Source organism: Octopus bimaculoides, chromosome 15 (assembly GCF_046866305.1).
Source record: "Octopus bimaculoides isolate indiv1 chromosome 15, ASM4686630v1, whole genome shotgun sequence".
Taxonomy (NCBI): domain Eukaryota; kingdom Metazoa; phylum Mollusca; class Cephalopoda; order Octopoda; family Octopodidae; genus Octopus; species Octopus bimaculoides.
In genome coordinates this window covers 26,978,787-27,001,914 of record NC_142942.1, presented here as the reverse complement: position 1 = coordinate 27,001,914, position 23,128 = coordinate 26,978,787, and the positions used below count along the sequence as shown (strand labels likewise).

The 23,128-nt window shown below is 38.1% G+C and overlaps 1 protein-coding gene across 3 annotated transcripts in view; it reads right to left on the bottom strand.

Annotated features, from left to right (window-relative positions):
- The window catches only part of LOC106881644 (SPRY domain-containing protein 3), a 360,055-nt gene that overhangs the window by 136,004 nt on the left and 200,923 nt on the right, over positions 1-23,128 (bottom strand). For all 3 annotated transcript variants that reach the window (XM_089363629.1, XM_052973458.2, XM_089363628.1), the window contains exon 4: positions 3,480-3,567. In XM_089363629.1, the coding sequence (XP_089219755.1) occupies positions 3,480-3,567 (88 nt within the window). The remainder of the gene's footprint in view (positions 1-3,479; positions 3,568-23,128) is intronic.

Sequence of the window (23,128 nt, the reverse complement as noted above, 5' to 3'; positions counted from 1 at the left end):
AATGGGATTGGACAAAAAAATGTCAGAAAGCATTCAAGGAATTAAAAAAGCGGTTAACATCAGAGTTATCATTAACTCGTTTTGACCCAAACCTGAAAATAATTGTGGCATCGGATGCCAGTGAAGATGGAATAGGAGCTGTGATATTGCATAAATTTAATGATGGTAAAATCAAAGCTATTGCACATGCATCAAGAGTTCTATTACCAGTGAAAAGAAACTACAGCCAGAGGCAGTGAGCTGGCAGAAACATTAGCACGCCGGGCGAGATGCTTAGCAGTATTTCGTCTGCCATCACGTTCTGAGTTCAAATTCCGTCGAGGTCAACTTTGCCCTTCATCCTTTCGGGGTCGATAAATTAAGTATCAGTTACGCACTGGGGTCGATGTAATCGACTTAATCCGTTTGTCTGTCCTTGTTTGCCCCCTCTATGTTTAGCCCCTTGTGGGCAAAAAAGAAATAAGAAACTACAGCCAGATTGAAAAAGGGGCGTTGTCATTAATCTTCACAGTAAAAAAATTCCATAAATTCTTACATGGGAGGAAGTTTATACTGCAAATGGATCACCAACTGTTACTGTCTATTTTCGGTTCGAAAAAGGGTATCCCCACGCACTCAGCAAACTGCTTACAGTGCTGGGGAACTACTCTGTTGAACTACGATTTTCAGATGGAGATTTTGCCATCCATGAAAATGGGACATGCAGACGGGTTGTCTCGGCTGATTCCAAAATATGAGGAAGCTTTTGAAGACACGGTGATTGCGTCGTTAAAACTAGAAAAGGAACTGAAGAACATTTTGTGCAATGTAGTACGTGATTTGCCGGTAACACTGGAACAAATTAAATTGGAATCAAGAAAAGATAGGTTCATAAACAAGATTTTAAAAATGTTGAGTAACACAAAAAATATAAATGAGCAGGATGCAGGTTCAAAGCACTATTCAGTATGTGATGAGGTAGTATTATATGCACAAAGAGTGGTAATACCTGAAGCGCTGCAAAACAGAGTATCAAAAGATTTTCATGTTGGACATCCATGGATTGTCAGGATGAAGAGCCTTATGAGGAGTTACGTTTATTGGCCAAATATGGACAAGCAAATTGAGAGACTGGTAAAACAGTATAGGGGATGCACTATGACAGCAGAGGCACCCCCAGTGCAGATTCAACCATGGCCAAAAACAAATTCGGCATGGTCTAGACTACCTGTGGATTTCGCAGGACCAATAAATGGCTCTCATTATATTATCGTGGTGGATAGCTATTCCAAATGGCCTGAAGTGTGTAAATGTTCAAGGCCAACCACAAGTGTGATGATTGACTTCTTGGAAGAATTATTCGCTCGTTATGGGGTGCCAGATATGATCGTGTCAGATAATGGTACACAATTCATGGTGAAGGAGTTCGAAAGATTCTGTAAGTCGGTTCAAATGAAGCATGTGTTAACTCTGCCATACCATCCAAGGTCAAATGAGTTAGCCGAAAGATTCGTCGATACATTCAGGAGAACTTTAAGAAAGACCAGATGGGAAACCCTTGAAGATACAAAGATGACAAAGTTTTTGCAGATATATAGAATAACACCAAAGCCAAATACAGAGTTGGGTAGGTCACCCGTAGATTTGATGTTTTCCAGAAAAATTCATTCTATTTTTGATAAATTGTTGCTGAGTAGGAAACAGAAATTAGAAAATTCGGGAAGAAGAACAAAATTTTTTAATACAGGTGACAAAGTGTATTTTAGAGTATATAGTAACGAAAAACAGGACTGGGAACAAGGAAGTATAACGGGACGTCTGGGTAACATGATGTACATGGTAAAAGGACCAAAATATGAACACAGAAGGCATTTAAACCAATTAAAAAAAAGATATAGCAAAAACCAAGAGAGGCAAGAGGAACCAATGGACATATGGTATGATTTGTTCGAGGTCCCAGAACCACAAGCAGAAGCAGAACCGACACGTAGGGCAAACAGGAAGAGAAAACCTACAGAAATAATGGAAGTTAACACTAAGAGAAAAAGATATGCCAGTTTCTCAGCAAGGAAATAAAATTGATAAATTCGTGTTTAGAAAAGAAAAAAAACTCTCAAAAGGGGGAGGTGTTGTGTGGATGCCCCCAGGTGATAAGTAGGCTAGTCCAATACGTATCAATAGTGGATCTGATAGCTAGTCATAGAAGCATCGTGTAGAGTGAGCCAGAGCTGTCAGTAGACTAGACGTTGAGTTCTGTTGTTGAGTCGTCGGAAGTGAGAGTTCGTTAGTTGAGTAGAGGTACGTTATTGACGTAGGCACACCATCCGAATGTGTGATATAACAATAACCTTAAAGGCTTGTAACTTTTTTGTTATTAGTTTCTGGAGAAAATTAATGATATGGTTTTTGTCATTAGCATACGAATCTACATCAGCATAGAAAATTTGAAAAATATTCTAACAGCGGGAGAAATTTAAAAAGATGCTAAATTTGAAGGTTTAACTTAAATAAAAATTCAAACAAATGAAAATTTGAAAAAATAAATGTTATCAGTTTAAAGGAAATAGGAAAAATTAGAACTGGAATTAAAACTGAATTAATCCATCTTGAAATACTGCACAGTATAGTGATCCTATCTCCTAGAAGCTGAACACTGTACAATTATCCCATCTCTGAATGCTACAACATGTTCAAAATGTATTCTGAAAATTGTGCAATGAACAGTAATTCAGTGTATTGAGAGCTGTTCACAGAGTGCTAATACTTGTATCTAGAGTGATGAGCATAGTACAGGGTCCTTATGTCTAAAAACATTTTCATGACACTGTGTTTTGAGAGTACAAATACAGATCAGCGACCTGAAGCACAGAGACCAGTATCAGAAGAGTGACTATATATTGAAATGTACATGATACAGTGAAACTGTCTCCAATGAAACTTATGTCTAAAGTGCAGTACACAATAGACAGATCTCTTAGTCATGGGAAGAGCACCACTGTACAGTGACATTATGTTCTGGGAGCAGTAGACAATATAGTGACCCTCTTGAGGAGTTCATCATGAAAGCTCTTTGCCAAGGATTTGGTTTAAAATTTAGACTAATAAGATTAACTCAAGCAATGTAAAGCATTTACTTTAGTACAACAGAACTGACAAGCTGGTCTAAAACTAAACATTCCAAGTTCAATTTATACAAGATTGATTTTGCTGTCAAATCTTTTATACTATCTGAGATAGTATAAAAGATTTATCCCCCAGGACTTCAATGACAATAACTCAGAAGAGACTCCTGTATACAGGAGATTTAAGAAATGGTTGAATAGAGGGGAATTTTTCAGAATTACATGATTTTTCGGGCAGATGAAGAATTATACATTGTGTGTGTCTGTGAGTGGGTGGAAGTGGTGGTGGCATTATAAAGATGACATACTAGTGCTAATTAAATGCCAGATATTAATACCCCAGAATGCAGTAAAAATATGAACAAATATTTAACATACCGACCGTCATCAGCATGGTAACCAATTGAATCAACATTCCAGCCAGGTTGACAGTCAAGAGGATACCGTGATGGTCCTAGACCAATGGCTGCAGAACAGAACAGAACAAAAACAAACAATGTGTGTGTGTTATACATGCAGAACATGCATGCATACATATCTCTCCATATCTCTCCATCTCTCTCTCTCTCTCTCTCTCTCTCTCTATATATATATATATATATATATATATATATATATATATATATATATATATATATATATATAGTATTTGAACTAATTCAAATTGGTAAAGTGTAAAAGTTGGATAAGTGAGTTCCACATGAACTCAATGAAAATAAGAAACAGCAACATTATGCTACTTTCTCGTCACAAAAATGAATAATTTTTCAATTGAATTGTAACATGTGATGAGAAATGGATCCAATACAACAACCATAAACACTCAGCACAATGGTTGGACAAACATAAGCCACCAAAACACAGTCCAAAAAGCAAAATTCATCAAAAGAAGCTGATGGTGTGTGTTTGGTGGTGTGATCCATCAGGATTTCATTAAACCCAGCCTATCAATCACGGCCGAAGTATACTACAGCCAACTGGATTAAATGATGCAGAAACTTACAAAAAAACAGCCTAGATTAGTCAACAGATCCGTTCCTATTTTACTGCAAGACAACGCCAGACCACACCACAAAAATGACATTGGCGAAACTACAGGAGTTGGTGTTTGAAGTTCTCCATCATCCACCATACTCGCTTTATCTTGCCCCCACTGACTACCACTTCTTCCAGAATTTGGATAACTTTTTGATAGGAAAAAAACTTAATTCCAATGATGCTGTAAAACAGGCCTTCCAAGAGTTTATTGACTCTAGATTGCCAGGCTATTACAGTTCCAGGCTGGACAAGCTACTGCTGAAATGACAAAAGTTTATTGACAATTTGGGTGTATACTTTGATGAATAAAACTATTCCTTGTATTTATAAAACATTAGCAAACTTTTTTTCTTTCCTACAAATTTCATACTTGATGACCTAATATATTTAAAGTTAAATAGGTACGATTACCATTATTTATAATAATAAGATAATAATAAAGTGGCTAGCAAGTTTACACCTTTAAAGGCAAAATACAAACAAAATTTAGTTGGGTATTAAAATACTACTTGCTATAAACAGAGCTATCACTCTAAAACCACAGATTACTTCTATAAAAAATGAGCTTAAGTATGTTTTTCATACAGAAAGTGAAATCAATTGATCCTGGAATATACACATTCCTTACTTCTTTGTTGCATTCACCGTGTGTATTTTAATAGTGAGTAATTTGCGGCTTTAGAGCAATGGCTCTGTTTAAAGCAAGTAGTATTTTAATACCTTACTGAATTTTGTTCATATATATATATATATATATATATATATATATATATATATATATATATATATATATATATGAAGAGAGAAAGAAATCACCATAACACATATATACATACATCTGTAACATATAGCGCAGACATGGATACGGAATTTAAACATTTGCTTTGCAGCCACACTGTTACTGGTTTAATTCCACTATATGGTATACGAAGTAAGTGCTTTTACCACAGCCTAAAGTGACCAATAGCTTGTAAGCAATGTGCATTCTAATTTTTTGCTGTGGGTGTGTATAAGAATTTGCATGTGTTTAACTTTTGTTTTTCTCTGCAAAATAAGTGTGCATCCATGTGGGTGACCATCACTCCATATTGACCACCTAAGCAAATGCACACCATTTTTAAGAGTACATTATTAAAGATTTTATATACTTGAATTACCTTTTAAATTTGATTTTCTATAGACAAATCATTAAGCATATATGTTAATGCCAGTTTTTTTCCCTTGTTTTTCATTGATTGGTTTTACATTTCAAGAGTTGTTTATGTGGCAACAATAACAAAGCTGACAAGAACATTTAATATTAATAAATATTGTTTTGATTAATAGTAAGAAATAAGGTTAAAAAATTTTATTTAGACTTCCTGACTTTCCAACAAAATGAGCAATTATTTTTTTCCATATCAGTACATTCATTGGTTTCTGTATTAATTACTTAATGTAATTAGTATGTTAGTAGAGAAGTTGTAAATAAATTTACATTTGTACTTTTAATGTACCTAAATTTAACCTCACACAGAGATTCTATGGTTTAGCAACAGACCCCATTTGCAAAGAAATGCCAAACATATTTATCAAAAGTACACATGTAAATGTATTTACAACTTATACATACATATATCATATTGAAATACATATATATCATCATGATATACACACATAAATAAAAGTGTTAAAAAATATTTTCTCAAAAAATATGACAATAAGACTGGAATAATTACTAATAAGGTTGACTCTTCACTGGGAGTACCTTCAATTTTATTGTGAAGGTCAACTTAAAGTTATAGAAAGTTTGATCTGTACAAGATGGTACCAAAGGGTTCCTGGACTAGTTATGTTTGATAAAAAATAACTTATTTACCTAAGTTTTATCATCAATACACTAGTCCCAGCATCCCTGCCACTTTTGGAATCTAGCCTGGAAATCATTTTCCGTAAGTAAGTTGAAGACCTTCTGCAATTCGCTTTGGATCTCAACAATGGCATTAAAACAGTGACCTTTGAGCTGCATTTTCATTTTGGGGAAGAGATGGAAGTCAGCAGGTGCTAAATCTGGTAAACAGGGTGGGTGCGGAAGCAATACAAGGTCATTTTTAGCAAGAAACTCACGAGTGAGGAAAGCTTGCTGAAGAATTCAATTCTTTGTGCGCCACAGATCTGATCACTTTCGCTGAATGTCTTCCCTCAAATGCTTCAAAATGTCACAACAGAACTCTCGATTGATGGTCTGGCCCTGGGGGATGAATTTTCAATGCAGAATACTACATTTCTGAGGGTAACATTCATAATAGGTCTTCCAGGAACGTTCTTCCACTTTTGAAGCACTCATGCCACTCAAAACATACAACTCATTACCTCATCACTGTAAGCTTGCTGAAGCATGTTCAATGTCTCTGTAGCAGACTTCCCAAGTTTAATGCAAAATTTCAAGTTGCCTTCTTGTTCCTGTCCATGACAAAATCGCAGACTACAGCATACATGTGATCACAAAAACAAAAACTTCACAACTTGCAAAGTAAACACAGTTATGTCACTCAGCACACTGCCTCATGAAGGTCACTGGTAGCTCATTGTGCATGCAACTATGTGCTGCCATCTGTTGGCGCACTATAGAACTAGTCTGAGAACGTTTTGATACCACTTTGTATATACCTATCATGGTTCACCTATTACAGTTTATTATTTAAGCTTATGTCGATTCCTCCGAGGTGTTGCTTTGCATTTATAATAAAATAAATATATACACATTGCAAAATTCATTTTTCAAAAAAATACAGTAGAGCACTGCTTCTACTTCATGGATTTTCACCTCTTGTGGGTTTTGGAACGTAACACTAATGATAGTGAAAATATGTAGAAAACATATATAAAAAGGGGAAGAGAAATGCCTTCATTTCACATAGTTTTAATATCTTTTTATAAAAAATATATATATATACATATTTTATGGATGGTAAAAGTCTCCTAAAATGTAGTGATATCCAACCAGTTTTCGCTATTTAAATAAGCTTTTCAAGGACATTGTGAAGTAATCATTCCTTGAGACAAAGGAATCATGCCATTTTGGATTTCTTGAAAAGAATGAATGGATAAAGGGAGGAAATAGATGGCAAGGGGGACAACTACCTCCTCAGCATTATTGAATAGTAGTAAATAAATTTGATCTTGAAATAGGGATGTGTAGGGATTAAGTGGTCAAGTTTGTATATTAAGGTGTGGTCTGTACTTTTGTATGAACAGGTTTTCCTTGCTTAGGCGTTCTTGTAAGGAGATTGAATCTTTGCATTGGTATAATGGACCAATATGGAAATTCGGTGTTTTATTTCTTGTGCATCTGTCAATATGTTTGCTCAGCGCTATCTGCCTGTATTGAGGAAAACGAATCTGTTCTTTATGCAGCATAACTCTGTATCTCAAAGTAAGGCTCCTTTGGCCCACATAATTGTGGCCACAACCTGAGCAGGTTAGAACATAAATTAAGTTCTGGAAGGCACATGTGAAGTTGGTCTTAATTGAAAAATTTTCTCCTTGCTGGAATGTGAATTCCAAGCCTTCAGTTAGGTATGGGAAAGTACCACAATTAGGCCATCCGCATTTTTTAACTGTTGGTATCATATGTGTTAAGTACAGTTTTGCATTTGTTAGGAGTCTCTTAAGTGATTTGTGTTGTCTTTTGCATTTGAGGAGTTTATGTGTATTCAGAATGTTCATTTTCGGGTCTTGAGTGAGCAGAGGGAGATTTTGTACAATTGTGTTGTATGCTTCATTGTTTCAGGGGGTTGTAGGTTGATATGTATGGGAGTGATTTAAAGTGAGGTGTGGTGTTTTGTTTTGTTGTCCTTAGTGTGTTTGTGCCAAATTTTTTGGCACATTTAATTCCATGGTCTATAAGTGCGAGTGGGTATTGATGTTCAATGAGTATTATTTTGAAGTCTTGTAGATGAAGTTCCCGAGTAGTTGTATCAGATACAATTGTACATGTCCTTTTTGCTAGATTGAATGGGTTATTTATTTTGGTGTGTTTAGGATGGCATGAACCCAAAAGGAGATACTGTTTTGAATCTGTTGGTTTGTGGTAGATGACGGTTGCAATTTGGTTGTTGGATTTTTTTATAATCAAAATATCCAGAAATGGGAGGTGTTCATTGCTATATTCCATTGTAAATTGAATATTAGAGTTTATATTGTTCAGTGTAGATTTAAAGTCCAGAAGTTTATCACAGGTTTCATTCCAGATGATAAAACAATCCTGTATGGGGCGCTGTGAAGTTGTTCTTTTTGTTTGAGTGAGAGATTTGAAGTTCCGAAGGTTGAATTCTTATGCTGAGGAGTAGGTAGGATCCCCCGTCTGTTTCTGGTTGTTGGAGGGAAAGAGCTGAAATAATAATAATTATTATTATTATTATTCCTAGTTCTGGGGTGGTTCTTACTAGTGTTTCCTATTTCTGGTGGGGTGGGTCCTATTGTGGGGTAGGGGTGGTTGATTTCCCAGTGGTGGGATAGTTTTGTGTGTCTGTGTTGAAAGTCTGAACTGGGTGTACGGTTATTGGTTTTTGTGGATATATTTGTTTTGGATTTTTTTAAAAAGGTGTTGTCTGAGGTGTAGTCTCTTTTGAATTGAGATTCGTAGTTGAGGAAAAAATTGATATTGTTTTCCCATTGTTGTAGTGAATTAATTTCCTCCAATAGACAGTCGTCTTTCCATAGTTTAATAACATTTTGTAGAAGTTGTTCATTGGCATGTATCATGAGTTCTGTGATCATCTCATCATTGACCATTTTATATTTTTTGTTCATGATTCTTAGCTCTGAGTTTAAGTAATTCAATTTCTGTTCTCCTTTTTTCTAGTGCTAGTTTCTCTCTGAGGGTTTGTTTTTGTTCTGGTTCATCTGGGATGCATTTGATTTGGAGTTTGCATAGCAAGATTAATGGTGTTGAGTTGATCCATTTTTCATATATTTGTGCCTTATTTTTTTACCATGTTCCAGAATGAGAGTTTTCTGGTGTTGAGGTTTTTGGACCAAGTGTGACTTTTTAATTAGACATGCTGAAATTGATGTGTTTTTATTCGGGGTAGGTGATTTTTGTAGTGTATCTTTTGTGGTATTGTTTGTGAAATTGTTAGTGAAAAATTTGTTTAATGTAGTGCATAGTTCACTTAGATTTTGACTGACCTTCTCTGTAGATTGCATTCTTTGATTGTTTTCTAAGTTTTCTCGGGTTTGGTGATATAGTCCATCGATTTTGTTGGTTAGAGTGACTAAATTTGCGTTGATTTCTTTTAATTCCTTAAGAATGTCCTCTTTGGTAATTTTATCCGATGAGGTGAAGGTATGCATTTTGTGTAGCACGTGAGGCAAATAGTAGAAATATAAATGGAGCAAAAATGCTGGAGAATCACTATACAGCACATGGCAAAATTATGAAGTGAAAATATGTAGAAAACATGTATAAAAAGGGGAAGAGAAATGCCTTTATTTCACATAGTTTTAATATATATATATATATATATATATATATATATATATATATATATATATATATATCAGGGGCGTGCACTCTCAGGTATGCAAGGTATGCGCTGCATGCTCTGTGATTTTTATCCATATCATCAGAAAATTAGATAAAATAGTTACTTTGTTACAAAGAAAATCCGTCCAGTTGTTTTCAAAATATTCTGTCTCCCCTTCCCCTCTCTCAGTGACTAGTACTGCTTTGAGAAGACCAGCATGAGAGACACTCTCTATCTGTCTCTGTTAGTTTGTCCTTCCTTCCTTCCTCTCTCTCTCTCTCTCTCTCTCTCTCTCTTTGTCAATGACTTGACAAATTTATTGTAGCAAGTCATGCTTTGAGAAAATAGCATGACACCCCCTCTCTGTCTCTTTGATAGTGTAGAATTGTTGCTAAACTGGTTCCACTTTTTGACCAGAACTAGAGCAGTTCTTGAGTTAGCCATAAGTCTTGGAAAAGCCTGGCGGTAAGTTTGAATTTTTTTTATCCAAAACATCTGTTTGCACTATTATATTTTTAGAGTGTTCTGAAAACAAAAATATTATCTATATTATATTTCTTATTTCAGAAGTAGCTAATTAATCTTAAATTAATTTAACTAACGTTATTTTTCCGTTTTGTTGAAATTCACTTACAATTTACGCAGACACTTACATGTGTGTTACTTTTTTGAAATGAGTGAAATGTGTGTTATAAACGATATTTTGAGAAATAGTTTTTCGAAAAGAGACTTCGATGGAAAACAATTAATTATAAATGGTGGGAGACCATCACCGAATTTACCTAATTTGAGAAGCTACAACAAGAAATTCACGAGACAATTTCAGGTTAATTTATATGAAAAGAAAAAATGGTTAACTGGAAGTGCTACACTTAATAAATTATGCTGTTAGCCTTGTTTACTTTTTTGCTTAGAAAAGAATGTTTGGAATGATAAAGGCTATGATGATTTAAATAATTTACATATGGCTATGCTAAAGCACGAGCGTTCTCAGAAGCATATAAAATCTTTGATAGATCTTAAAATATTCGGGAATGTTTGCATAGACTTACAATTAGATGCATGTAAAAATCAAGGCATACAACATCATAATGAGAAAGTTAGATGAAACAGATCCATTCTGCAACAATTGATCGATGTTGTTATTTTTTTAGGCCTCCAGGAATTATCGTTTCGGGGTCATTTTGAATCTGAAGGCTCTAATAATCGTGGAAATTATAAAGAACTCATATATTTAATCAGTAAATATGACAAAAAATGGAAAGTCATTTAGATACAGCTTCTATCTTCACCGGTCTGTCAAACAGAATTCAAAATGACTTGATCAATGCAATTCATAAAGTTATGTTGAATGAGATGCAAAAGGAAATTGAGCAAGCTAAGTTTGTTTATATTTTTGTTGATGAGACATCTGATGTCTCAGCATATTCACAACTGTCAACAGTTTTACGTTATGTTACAGAAGACTGTGTGACGAAAGAACGATTTATCGGTTTTAGTGATGTTAGTGCAGATCGATCTGCAAATGCTTTATCTGAACATGTTTTTAAATGCATTGCGACGTGGGAATGTAGAAACAAATTGATTGCACAGACATATGATGGTGCCACTACAATGGCAGGACAATTAAATGGGTTACAGGCAAAAGAAAGAAAGAAATATGAATGTGCGATCTTTATTCATTGTTGTGCCCATATCTTAAATTTAGTTCTATCACAATCATGCTCTGCTATGAAAGAATGCAAGATATTTTTTTCTACAATAAACGGACTGGGTACATATTTTACGAAATCACTGAAAAGGGCTAATGCATTACATAAAATAGTTAAAAAAAGATTTCCGAAAGCAACAAGATGGAATTACTACAAAGGAAAGTTATAATCTCATAATCAGCCTTTTTGAACACATCATCGAAAATCCTGAAGTATGGGATGATACCACCATAAATTCAGTAATTGGATTCTTACACACTTTAAAAGCTCCTGATTTCTTATTTTTGTTAGAAGTATTCAGTGACATTTTTTCTTTTACTGACATCTTATTTAACATCCTCCAGAGTAAAAGTCATGACATAGTGTATTGTAAAGAGCAAATAGATAAAACTAGAACTGTACTCGAAAACGAACTTGATATGTTAGGGGAAAAATATGGAGTCGATGCAGGAATCGGAATTCAGAGATCCAAAAATATATCTATTGAGCCCCAACGACATTATAGAATGCTTTATAACAAAATTATCAGTACAGTAGTTGACCAAATAAAAGCACAATATTCATCCTTAGAAGAGTTTAAATTCATGGAACTTTAGAATTTCAACAAAGTTGATGAATATTGCAAACAATTTCCTGTGGACTCTATACATTCTTTAAAAATCACTTATGGCAGATTTTTTGATGTAATACAATTACAAAGTGAGCTCAATGTGATGTATTTAATGAAAGATTTTAAAAAGTGAAGTGTAAGTCATTTAATGAGTTACATTTACAGCAGTGACCTTATTGATTTTGACAATTCCATCTACCACTGCTTCTGTAGAGCGATCCTTTACTGCATTAGGTTGAATCAAAACATACCAAAGAAATGCGACAGGAGAAAGAAGACTGTCTGGGTTAGCACTAATGTCAATTGAAAAAGATTTATTACAACAATTGATGAAAAGAGAAGATTTCTATGAAAATGTGATAGATATATTTGCCCAGAAAGATCGAAGAATTGATTTAATTTATAAATGAGGTAAATAACATTTTAGAACATTAAAAAAAATTTTAATATAACAGAGATTCTGAATTTGCAAAAATATTAACAGAATCCAATTTCATCTTTATTACATTTCACTTATGATTTTTAGACTTTTTAAGGGAGAGTGAGGATGGGAAAGTACTGACGTTTCGAAGAGAGAGAAAAATACAAACAACACACTTATTTCAGGCTCATCTCTACAGAGCTATTTTTTATTCCCTGCTTATTCTAGGTCATATGGGGGTGATTGCATATTCAGAATCTCCCATATGTAAATTGTAGGAATACGAAAATTTATTTACTGAAAAATTGCTGGGGGTGATGCCCAGCCCTGGAAGTCACTGCACGCCACTGATATTTTTATATATATATTTTCCAAGTTTGTGTAAATGTGTATAGAATAATATAACAGTTGAATAAAGTTAAAACATGGTCTGATTTTCATGTTAAAGCATGGTCTGACTTTTTTACAATATTGAGGTGTGTTAAACATTAAAAAAATATTTTGTAATGTTCATAAGGTTCAATTAGCAATTTCATACACTTGTAGTAATCATAGTATTTCAAAATGTGTTTAACTGACAGTTAAGTTCTTGACAACTGTAGTAAAATGACTGATTTCTTCATTTTTATACCTCTTAGAAGGCTCCAACAAGCTGAATGTTTTGAATACGGTTTTGACCAATCAGCATGCAGCTTATACATTACAGTTTGCTAGGTGTACCAACGTTACTGGCATAAATCCTGCCTTTATTTTAACCAATTAGCTTGCAGTTTACATATAAGGGTTTTATGAGTGAGAAAACTTACTTGGTTCTGACTGTTTTCATTTCAGTTGGTGTAATTTGTTTATATTGATATGTTAAAGATATTTTTTAAGCCACATCATTAACTAGTTATATTATTGTTGTTATTTCCGTTCAGAACAGGTTTGAACATTTTAATAAAATGTTTTTCTTTTGGTGAACATTAGTGTTCATGTCTCTGGACTCATGAGCATTCTGATAATGAGTGTCCCTGTCTCACCAATGTATAGTTCCTCCCAATTAGGGCATTTGATGCAGTAGATCAAATTTCTAGGTATAAAAAGGAAGAGGTCAGTCATATTACTACAGTTTTCAAGAACTCAACTGTCAGTTAAATACATTTTGAAATCTGATGATTATTACAAATGTATGAAAGCGCTAATTGAACTTTGTGAACATTACAAAATATTTCTTTAATGTTTAACACACTTCAACATTGTAAAATTTTTATTTAAATGCAATGATACAAAACATGAAAACTAGACCATGTTTTAACTTTATCTAACTGATATATATATATATATATCATCATCATCATCATCATCGTTTAACGTCCGCTTTCCATGCTAGCATGGGTTGGACGATTTGACTGAGGACTGGTGAAACCGGATGGCAACACCAGGCTCCAATCTAATTTGGCAGAGTTTCTACAGCTGGATGCCCTTCCTAACGCCAACCACTCAGAGAGTGTAGTGGGAGCTTTTACGTGTCACCCGCACGAAAACGGCCACGCTTGAAATGGTGTCTTTTATGTGCCACCCGCACAAGCCAGTCCAGGGGCACTGGCAACGATCTCACTCGAAAATCCTACGGGAGCCAGTCAGGCGGTACTGGCAACGGCCACACTCAAAATGGTGCATCTCATGTGCCACCCGCACAAGAGCCAGTCCAGGGGCACTGGCAACGATCTCACTTGGCTTGCCGGGTCTTCTCACGCACGGCACATTTCCAAAGGTCTCGGTCAGTAGTCATCGCCTCGGTGAGGCCCAATGTACGAAGGTCTTGCCTCATCACCTCAGCCCAGGTCTTCCTGGGCCTACCTCTTCCACGGGTTCCCTCAACTGTTAGGGTGTGGCACTTTTTCACGCAGCTATCCTCATCCATTCTCACCACATGTCCATACCAGCGCAATCGTCTCTCTTGCACACCACAACTGATGCTTCTAATGTTCAGCTTTTCTCTCAAGATACTTACACTCTGACGGGTATTCACATTGACATTACACATCCAACGGAGCATACTGGCTTCATTCCTTGCGAGCTTACGTATGTCCTCAGCAGTTACAGCCCATGTTTCACTGCCATGTAGCATGGCTGTTCGTACACATGCGTCGTACAGTCTGCCTTTTACTCTGAGTGAGAGTCCCTTTGTCGCCAGCAGGGGTAAGAGCTCTCTAAACTTTGCCCAGGCTATTCTTATTCTAGCAGCTACACTTTCAGCGCACCCACCCCCACTACTAACTTGGTCGCCCAGATAGCGGAAGCTATCGACTACCTCTAGTTTTTCTCCCTGGAATGAGATAGAAGTTGTTTCCTGTTTGTTTACAGTCTTTATTGCACCTGAATATCTGCCACAAACAAAAACTAACTTGCTAGTTAACCTGCCTTTGATGTTGCTGCACCTCTTATGTGTCCATAGCTTGCACCGGGTACATCTTATAGAGTTACTACCTACTCCTTTTCTACATACTGAGCAGGGCCATCTACCTGAAGGGGTTTGTGTTTTATCTACCTTCCTACTTATTAGGATTTTGGTTTTAGCTGGGTTGACTCTAAGGCCCTTCAATTCTAGACCTTGCTTCCACACCTGAAACTTCTCCTCTAGTTCTGATAGTGACTCCGCAATTAAGGCAAGGTCATCAGCATAGAGGAGCTCCCAGGGGCAACCTGTCTTGAACTCCTCTGTGATTGCCTGGAGGACTATGATAAATAAGAGGGGGCTGAGGACGGAACCTTGGTGGACCCCTACCTCTACCCGGAATTCATTGCTGTACTCATTTTCAACCCTCACCTTACTGGCAGCATCTCTGTACATGGCTCGCACAGCTCTCACTAACCATTCTTCTATCCCAAGTTTCCTCATTGACCACCAGATAAGGGATCGGGGGACCCTGTCAAAGGCTTTCTCCATGTCAACGAAAGCCAGGTACAGAGGTTTATCCTTAGCTAGGTATTTCTCCTGCAGCTGTCTCACTAGAAATAAGGCATCAGTAGTGCTTTTACCTGACACGAACCCAAACTGCATTTCATCTAATTTGATTCGCTCCCTAATAAGTTGGGTTATGACCCTCTCTGTAACTTTCATAACCTGATCTAACAGCTTGATGCCTCTGTAATTATTTGTATCTAAAGCGTCACCTTTACCTTTGTAGCAGTTGACTATGATGCTGCTACACCAGTCATTGGATATGACTCCTTCGTGTATCACCTGGTTTGTAATACGGGTGACTAGGCTATAGCCAACACTGCCAGATATTTTGAGCATTTCTGCAGTGATTCCTGATGGGCCGGGGGCTTTCCCGGTCTTCATACTCTTAATTGCTTTATCTACCCCGGTACTATCAACTCGGATAGCTGGTCCCTCTATTGGGTCGACATACGGCAGGCTCTCTTCCTCCCATTCATTCTCTTTATTAAGCAATCTATCGTAGTGGCATCTCCAGACCTCTTTCTTTGCATCCTCATTTAGTGCAAGCGTACCATCATCCATGCGAACACATTTCTCTCCTACAACATCACTATTCTCTCTCCTACACTGTCTTGCAACACGAAATACCTCGAGTCTTTGGTCCTCACGGCGCAGAACATTGGCAAATCTTTTCTTATCTGCTTCCCCTCTGGATAAATAAACCTGTCACCTAGCCTCCCTTCTGGCACATTGGTACAATTCCCTGCTACCACCGTTCTTCCAGTCCTTCCAAGCCTGTTTCTTTTGTCTAATAGCCCTGTCTACCTCCTTGTTCCACCACCACGTTACTCTGGGTCGGGAAGGGACCTTACACCACCCACAAATCTGGTCGGTGGCTTTCAACAGGTTGTCCCGCAGAAATCTCCAATTGTCTTCCACGTTGTATGATGCTATATCCCCTTCTATTTCGTTAAATGCTTCAAGTAACTTGTCTCTAAGTCTCTGTCCGTTTGCAGGGTCTTTAAGCTTCCACACCCTTCTCCTCCAAGCCTGTCTAATTCTGGGCACCCATTTTGCCTTGATCCCAAAGTCGCTAACTACTAATCTATGTTGTGGGGTACATTCTTCGCCTGGGTAGGTTTTGGCATTTATAAGCCGCCCTCTTTCCCTATTTCTGGCGAGGATGTAGTCGATTTGGCTAGAGTGTCTGCCGGAGCGGTAGGTGACTAGGTGACTGGCAGGTTTCCTGAAGTTGGTATTGCAGACCATAAGATCGGTTGCATCACAGAACTCCAGCAGTCTGGTTCCCTCCTCGTTGCGGGAACCGAAGCCATAGCCTCCATGTATGCCATGGAAGCCTCCAGCACGACGTCCGACATGACCATTGAAGTCTCCAGCCACAAAGAGAAGGTCCCTGTCACTCGTCGACGAGGTAGTTTGCAAGAGGGTGTCATAGAATTGGTCTTTAAGACCATCTGGTAGCCCCGGTTGAGGTGCATAGGCTGAGATGACAGTGGCTAATCTATGATGAAGCACTAGTCTGATCTTAAGTACTCTGTCACTTACTCTAACGACCTCGATTACCTTATCCACCCATTTCTCCGCTAGAAGTATTCCTACGCCCCCGACCCCATCAGTGTTCCCTGCCCAGAAAATCTTGTACCTGTGTTCTTTGCCTGTGAGGAACCTCGCAGAACCTCCTCTCCATCTTACTTCCTGGATGCAGCACATATCTACGCGTCTCCGTTCAAGCATCTCAACAATTTCACCAAATCTACCTTTCAGCGTGCCGACGTTGAGAGTGCCAATCCTAACAGTATGGGTGTTGGGGGTGTGGGCCTGTAGCCTGGGAAGGGGAAAAGCAGTGTCGTGTACCTGAAAAGAAAACTTGCAATTGGAAGAATTCATAAGCAAAACAGTACCTACAACCTGCAAACATTACTCAAACTTAATGCGCTACCCAAAGGTAGGGGAGAGGATGGCCAAGGCCGCTAGATGGGTTCCGGGAGACAGCCGAGGATGACAGGATGACAGAGGAATGCACTTCCGGTGGAGGGGGTGGGAGGGCGGATGTACCATCAGCGAGGAGATAGGGCTCTTGATCGTAGATTTTAAATATTTGAGAGACAACAATGCATAAATCGTAATTTTTAAAAGAGCAATGAAATCTAGGTGAATAGAATATATACGTAGCATGAATTTAGGAAGCTTAGAAAATGAATAAGTATGAATTTAAGACAAAAACTGAATTCAATTGAATTTCATGGAGAGAAACAAGATAAATAATAGAGGGCAGATTAAAGCGCGAAAGGTATGAGATGTTTGAGGCCGTAAATAAATAAAAATCTCTATCTTATCTGCATCTTGGTGACTTCGTCGTAGTATGTCAGCGGAGAAGAGATTGAGATAATTTAGAATGGATTTCTCATTTATATATACCCAGAACCTGAAAACCTTAAGGAAAAACTACGAGAGAGAGAGAGAGAGGGACTGATTTAGAGAGGATGGAGGGGTAGACAGAGGCATGGCGGGAGAAAAGATCATCATCATCATCATCATATATATATATATATATATATATATATATATATATATATATATATATATATAAGAGAGAGAGAGAGGGGGGACCAGTCAAGCAGTACATCACGCTGATATATATATATATATATATATAAATTCATAAGAGTGGTACAACAAAGCACCGATATTTACTGGACAATAGCAATCGATATAAATACGACGCTATTGTATAGCTTCACTGCGTATATACTGGCAAAAATGCGTGTGTGCAACAAACATGAAAAACTTGTCTTACCTTAGGAAGAACATTCGAAAATGGACAACCCAGATTAAGGATAATGCAGTACCCAGGTTTCAGACTCTTCAAATACGTTCCACAACGTAAATCTGATCAGTCCTCATCAGCTGCATTTACCTAGACAATATTTCAAATGTTGCCACATCAATGCCAAGTATACTCGCCCGAACACCAAGCCGTTAACGGAACTGAGAACAGTGAAGAAGTTATCAATGAAAAATATTTCAATACAAATGTATTAATTTCCATTTTCGATTGTTCTTCCTAAGGTAAGACAAGTTTTTCATGTTTGTTGCACACACGCATTTTTGCCAGTATATACGCAGTGAAGCTATACAATAGCGTCGTATTTATATCGATTGCTATTGTCCAGTAAATATTGGTGCCTTGTTGTACCACTCTTATGAATTTATATATATACCCTTATAGGGCTATTTTTTGCTGGAAATTAATACATTTGTATTGAAATATTTTTCATTTATATATATATATATATATATATATATATACACACACTAGCAGTATAACCCGACATTGTCTACGATAGGTGAAAATCAACTAAAAAAGAAAGCCTTACAACGAAAAAACCTTATGATGTAAATATCTTCATAATTCAAAAGACGATGAAATTAATAGGGAAAGTCTGAAGGCTGTTTTGCGTAACATTATTAAGCATATGTAAATTTCATCCATCTAATTGGCTATAGAAATGCTTGTGCAAAACAACTTTTTGCGCTGCCCTGATTATACATAGCAGGGTAATCCCTTTTTGCAGGAGCTAGGACGGCAATTTCTGATGAAGCAATTGCTGGCGATCTGTTGCTACACAGTTCTGCAAGAATTCTATAAGATTGGGCAGCAAATGTTGATGCACCATTTTGCATTATGTTCAAAGTAGCTTCTGGAACATGGTGAATTGCTACAGTCTGTTGCTGTCTTTTTAAACAGGTTGCTTTCTTTTCCCAGCAAACTCTCTTCTTCGGAGGCATAATCTATGTATATATTAAACAGAACAACAAAAAGTTATAATAGATGGCAGGGTAGAAGCGATCTTACGTTACCAGTTCCAAAGCTGTCACTTAAACCACGTGTGTTTATTTACATCACATCAGCCTTTTCCGTAAAAGGGTTTTAGGGCTAGGTTAAGGAATTCCGTCCCTAACCCTAACCGTAACCCTAACCCTAACACATCAGCCTTTTCCTTTTTACGGAAAAGGCCGATGTGATGTAAATAAACACACGTAGTTTAAGTGACAGCTTTGGAACTGGTAACGTAAGATCACCCAGGGTAGGGAGTTTACACATTTCTAATGAAGTTCACTGATTTGCAATGTGTTGTCCTGTCTACATAAGCTCCATAGTTTGTATATTTACAAAACATTGACGAACATGTAGTAAGGTAAGATCAAGTTATATTGTAGTGAATGCTTGTGTGTGCGTGTGTGCATTTCAGAGAGCGAGAGAGAAGAGGGAGAGAGGAAGAGAGAGAGAGAGGGGAGAAAGTAATAGAGAACAGGAGCAATGAAGAGAGAGAAAGAGAGGAAGGGAGAATGGAAGACAGTTATAAAATAGCAATGCGTGCGCGCGTTTATATAAGAAACACACACAAACTAAATCTTATATCTGTAATGCTGATGTGTGTATGTATTTGTGTGTATGTTGTTGTCACAGATCACATATGTGTGGTTGTGTGTGTTTTTATGTTTCTATATTATGAAAAATATGTAAAAAATACTAAGAGGAGACAAGGACGCTGAACATGCAGACGGACAATGTAACGGAAACATGAATGAGTCTAGTCACAAATTATCATTGCAACTTCAGCAAAAGGAAGATAAGAGCCCCAGATTCCTTGGAAGAAAGAACAGTGGTGCTGGCATGTGTAGGAAATGAGAAAGTGAAGCGAGTAAAAGAGATGTGGTCGAAGCAGAGAAATGGCGATAAGCCCCAGATGACAAGGTCACGTGGGTAGTTAGAGGTAGAGGGATAGAAGAAAGCTATTAAATGGGAGAGAGGAAGAAGAACGAAGTAAGAGTGAAAAGGTAGATAGAAGGAAAGAATAGTCTTAAACCAAGTTAATATATGACTTTGTATGTATCACTTTCTCTCTCTCTCTCCCTCTTTTACTCTTACTCTCTATATTATATGTTGAGCGCATGATCGATGTGTAAGAACGCCGGTACAGATAGAATGGAAGAAATATAAAAGTTGCTAGAAACAAAAGCCAAATCTCCCTTAAATCACACAGAGTGAACGGAATTTTAAAAATCTAATTCCTGCACTAGAAAGTTCACATCGAGAAAATTCCATTGATGTAAAGATTTTCACGAAAAACTAGAAAATGTGGATTTCTATAAACTTTTAAAAAGGCTACACACAGACATACAACTTCAGCTAAGGGAAGCTAGGCGACAGGTTTATTTAGCCAGAGGGGAAGCAGATAAGAAAAGATTTGCCAATGTTCTGCGCCGTGAGGACCAAAGACTCGAGGTATTTCGTGTTGCAAGACAGTGTAGGAGAGAGAATAGTGATGTTGTAGGAGAGAAATGTGTTCGCATGGATGAGGGTACGCTTGCACTAAATGAGGCTGCAAAGAAAGAGGTCTGGAGATGCCACTACGATAGATTGCTTAATAAAGAGAATGAATGGGAGAAGGAGAGCCTGCCGTATGTCGACCCAACAGAGGGACCAGCTATCCGAGTTGACAGTACCAGGGTAGATAAAGCAATTAAGAGTATGAAGACAGGGAAAGCCCCCGGCCCATCAGGAATCACTGCAGAGATGCTCAAAATATCTGGCAGTGTTGGCTACAGCCTAATCACCCGTATTACGAACCAGGTGATACATGAAGGAGTCATACCCAATCACTGGTGTAGCAGCATCATAGTCAACTGCTACAAAGGTAAAGGTGACGCTTTAGATACTAATAATTACAGAGGCATCAAGCTGTTAGATTAGGTTATGAAAGTTACGGAGAGGGTCATAGCCCAACTAATTAGGGAGCAAATCAATTTAGATGAGATGCAGTTTGGGTTCGTGCCAGGTAAAAGCACCACTGATGCCATATTTCTAGTGAGACAGCTGCAGGAGAAATATATAGCCAAGGATAAACCTCTGTACCTGGCCTTCGTTGACATGGAGAAAGCCTTTGACAGGGCCCCCCGATCCCTTATCTGGTGGTCAATGAGGAAACTTGGGATAGAAGAATGGTTAGTGAGAGCTGTGCAAGCCATGTACAGAGATTCTGTCAGTAAGGTGAAGGTTGGAAATGAGTACAGTAATGAATTCCGGGTAGAGGTAGGGGTCCACCAAGGTTCCGTCCTCAGCCCCCTCCTATTTATCATAGTCCTCCAGGCGATCACAGAGGAATTCAAGACAGGTTGCCCCTGGGAGCTCCTCTATGCTGATGACCTTGCACTAATTGCGGAGTCACTATCAGAACTAGAGGAGAAGTTTAAGGTGTGGAAGCAAGGACTAGAATCGAAGGGCCTTAGAGTCAACCTAGCAAAAACCAAAATCCTAATAAGTAGGAAGGTAGATAAAACACAAACCCCTTCAGGTAGATGGCCCTGCTCAGTATGCAGTAAAGGAGTAGGTAGTAACTCTATAAGATGTACCCGGTGCAAGCTATGGACACATAAGAGGTGCAGCAATATCAAAGGCAGATTAACTACAAAGTTAGTTTTTGTATGTGGCAGATGTTCAGGTGCAATAAACACTGTAAACAAACAGGAAACAACTTCTATCTCATTCCAGGGAGAAAAACTAGAGGTAGTTGATAGCTTCCGCTATCTGGGTGACCAAGTTAGTAGTGGGGGTGGGTGCGCTGAAAGTGTAACTGCTAGAATAAGAATAGCCTGGGCCAAGTTTAGAGAGCTCTTACCTCTGCTGGCGACAAAGGGACTCTCACTCAGGGTAAAAGGCAGACTGTATGATGCATGTGTACGAACAGCCATGCTACATGGCAGTGAAACATGGGCTGTGACTGCTGAGGACATGCGTAAGCTCGCAAGGAATGAAGCCAGTATGCTCCACTGGATGTGTAATGTAAATGTCCATACCCGTCAGAGTGTAAGTATCTTGAGAGAAAAGCTGAACATCAGAAGCGTCAGTAGTGGTGTGCAAGAGAGACGATTGCGCTGGTTTGGACATGTGGTAAGAATGAATGAGGATAGCTGCGTGAAAAAGTGCCACTCCCTAACAGTTGAGGGAACCCGTGGAAGAGGAAGGCCAAGGAAGACCTGGGCTGAGGTGGTGAGGCAAGACCTTCGAACATTGGGCCTCACCGAGGCGATGACTACTGACCAAGACCTTTGGAAATGTGCTGTGCGTGAGAAGACCCGGCAAGCCAAGTGAGATCGTTGCCAGTGCCCCTGGACTGGCTCTTGTGCGGGTGGCACATAAGATGTACCATCCTGAGCGTGACCGTTGCCAGTACCGTCTGACTGGCCTTGTAGGGTTTTCGAGCGAGATCGTTGCCAGTGCCCCTGGACTGCCTCTTGTGCAGGTGGCACATAAAAGACACCATTTCGAGCGTGGCCGTTTTCGTGCGGGTGACACGTAAAAGCACCCACTACACTCTCTGAGTGGTTGGCGTTAGGAAGGGCATCCAGCTGTAGAAACTCTGCCAAATTAGATTGGAGCCTGGTGTAGCCATCCAGTTGCACCAGTCCTCAGTCAAATCGTCCAACCCATGCTAGCATGGAAAGCGGACGTTAAACGATGATGATGATGATGATATGGCAAGAGAAAGACAGAGACATATATGTGAGTGTGTGTCTCTTACTATTGATATTGTGCAATAGCTGTAAATAACCCTCACCAACTCATAAACAGTGTTGTTTGTTTCCAAACTTCTGTGTAAACATGTCTGGCTATGTTTGGAAACTGGCAAGGGATCCAGAAATCTGCATCAGAGATCCACCTGAGTCACACAAGCTTGAAAAAGTGAATACACATTTTTTTCTCTCCTTGTTTCTTTCTGTG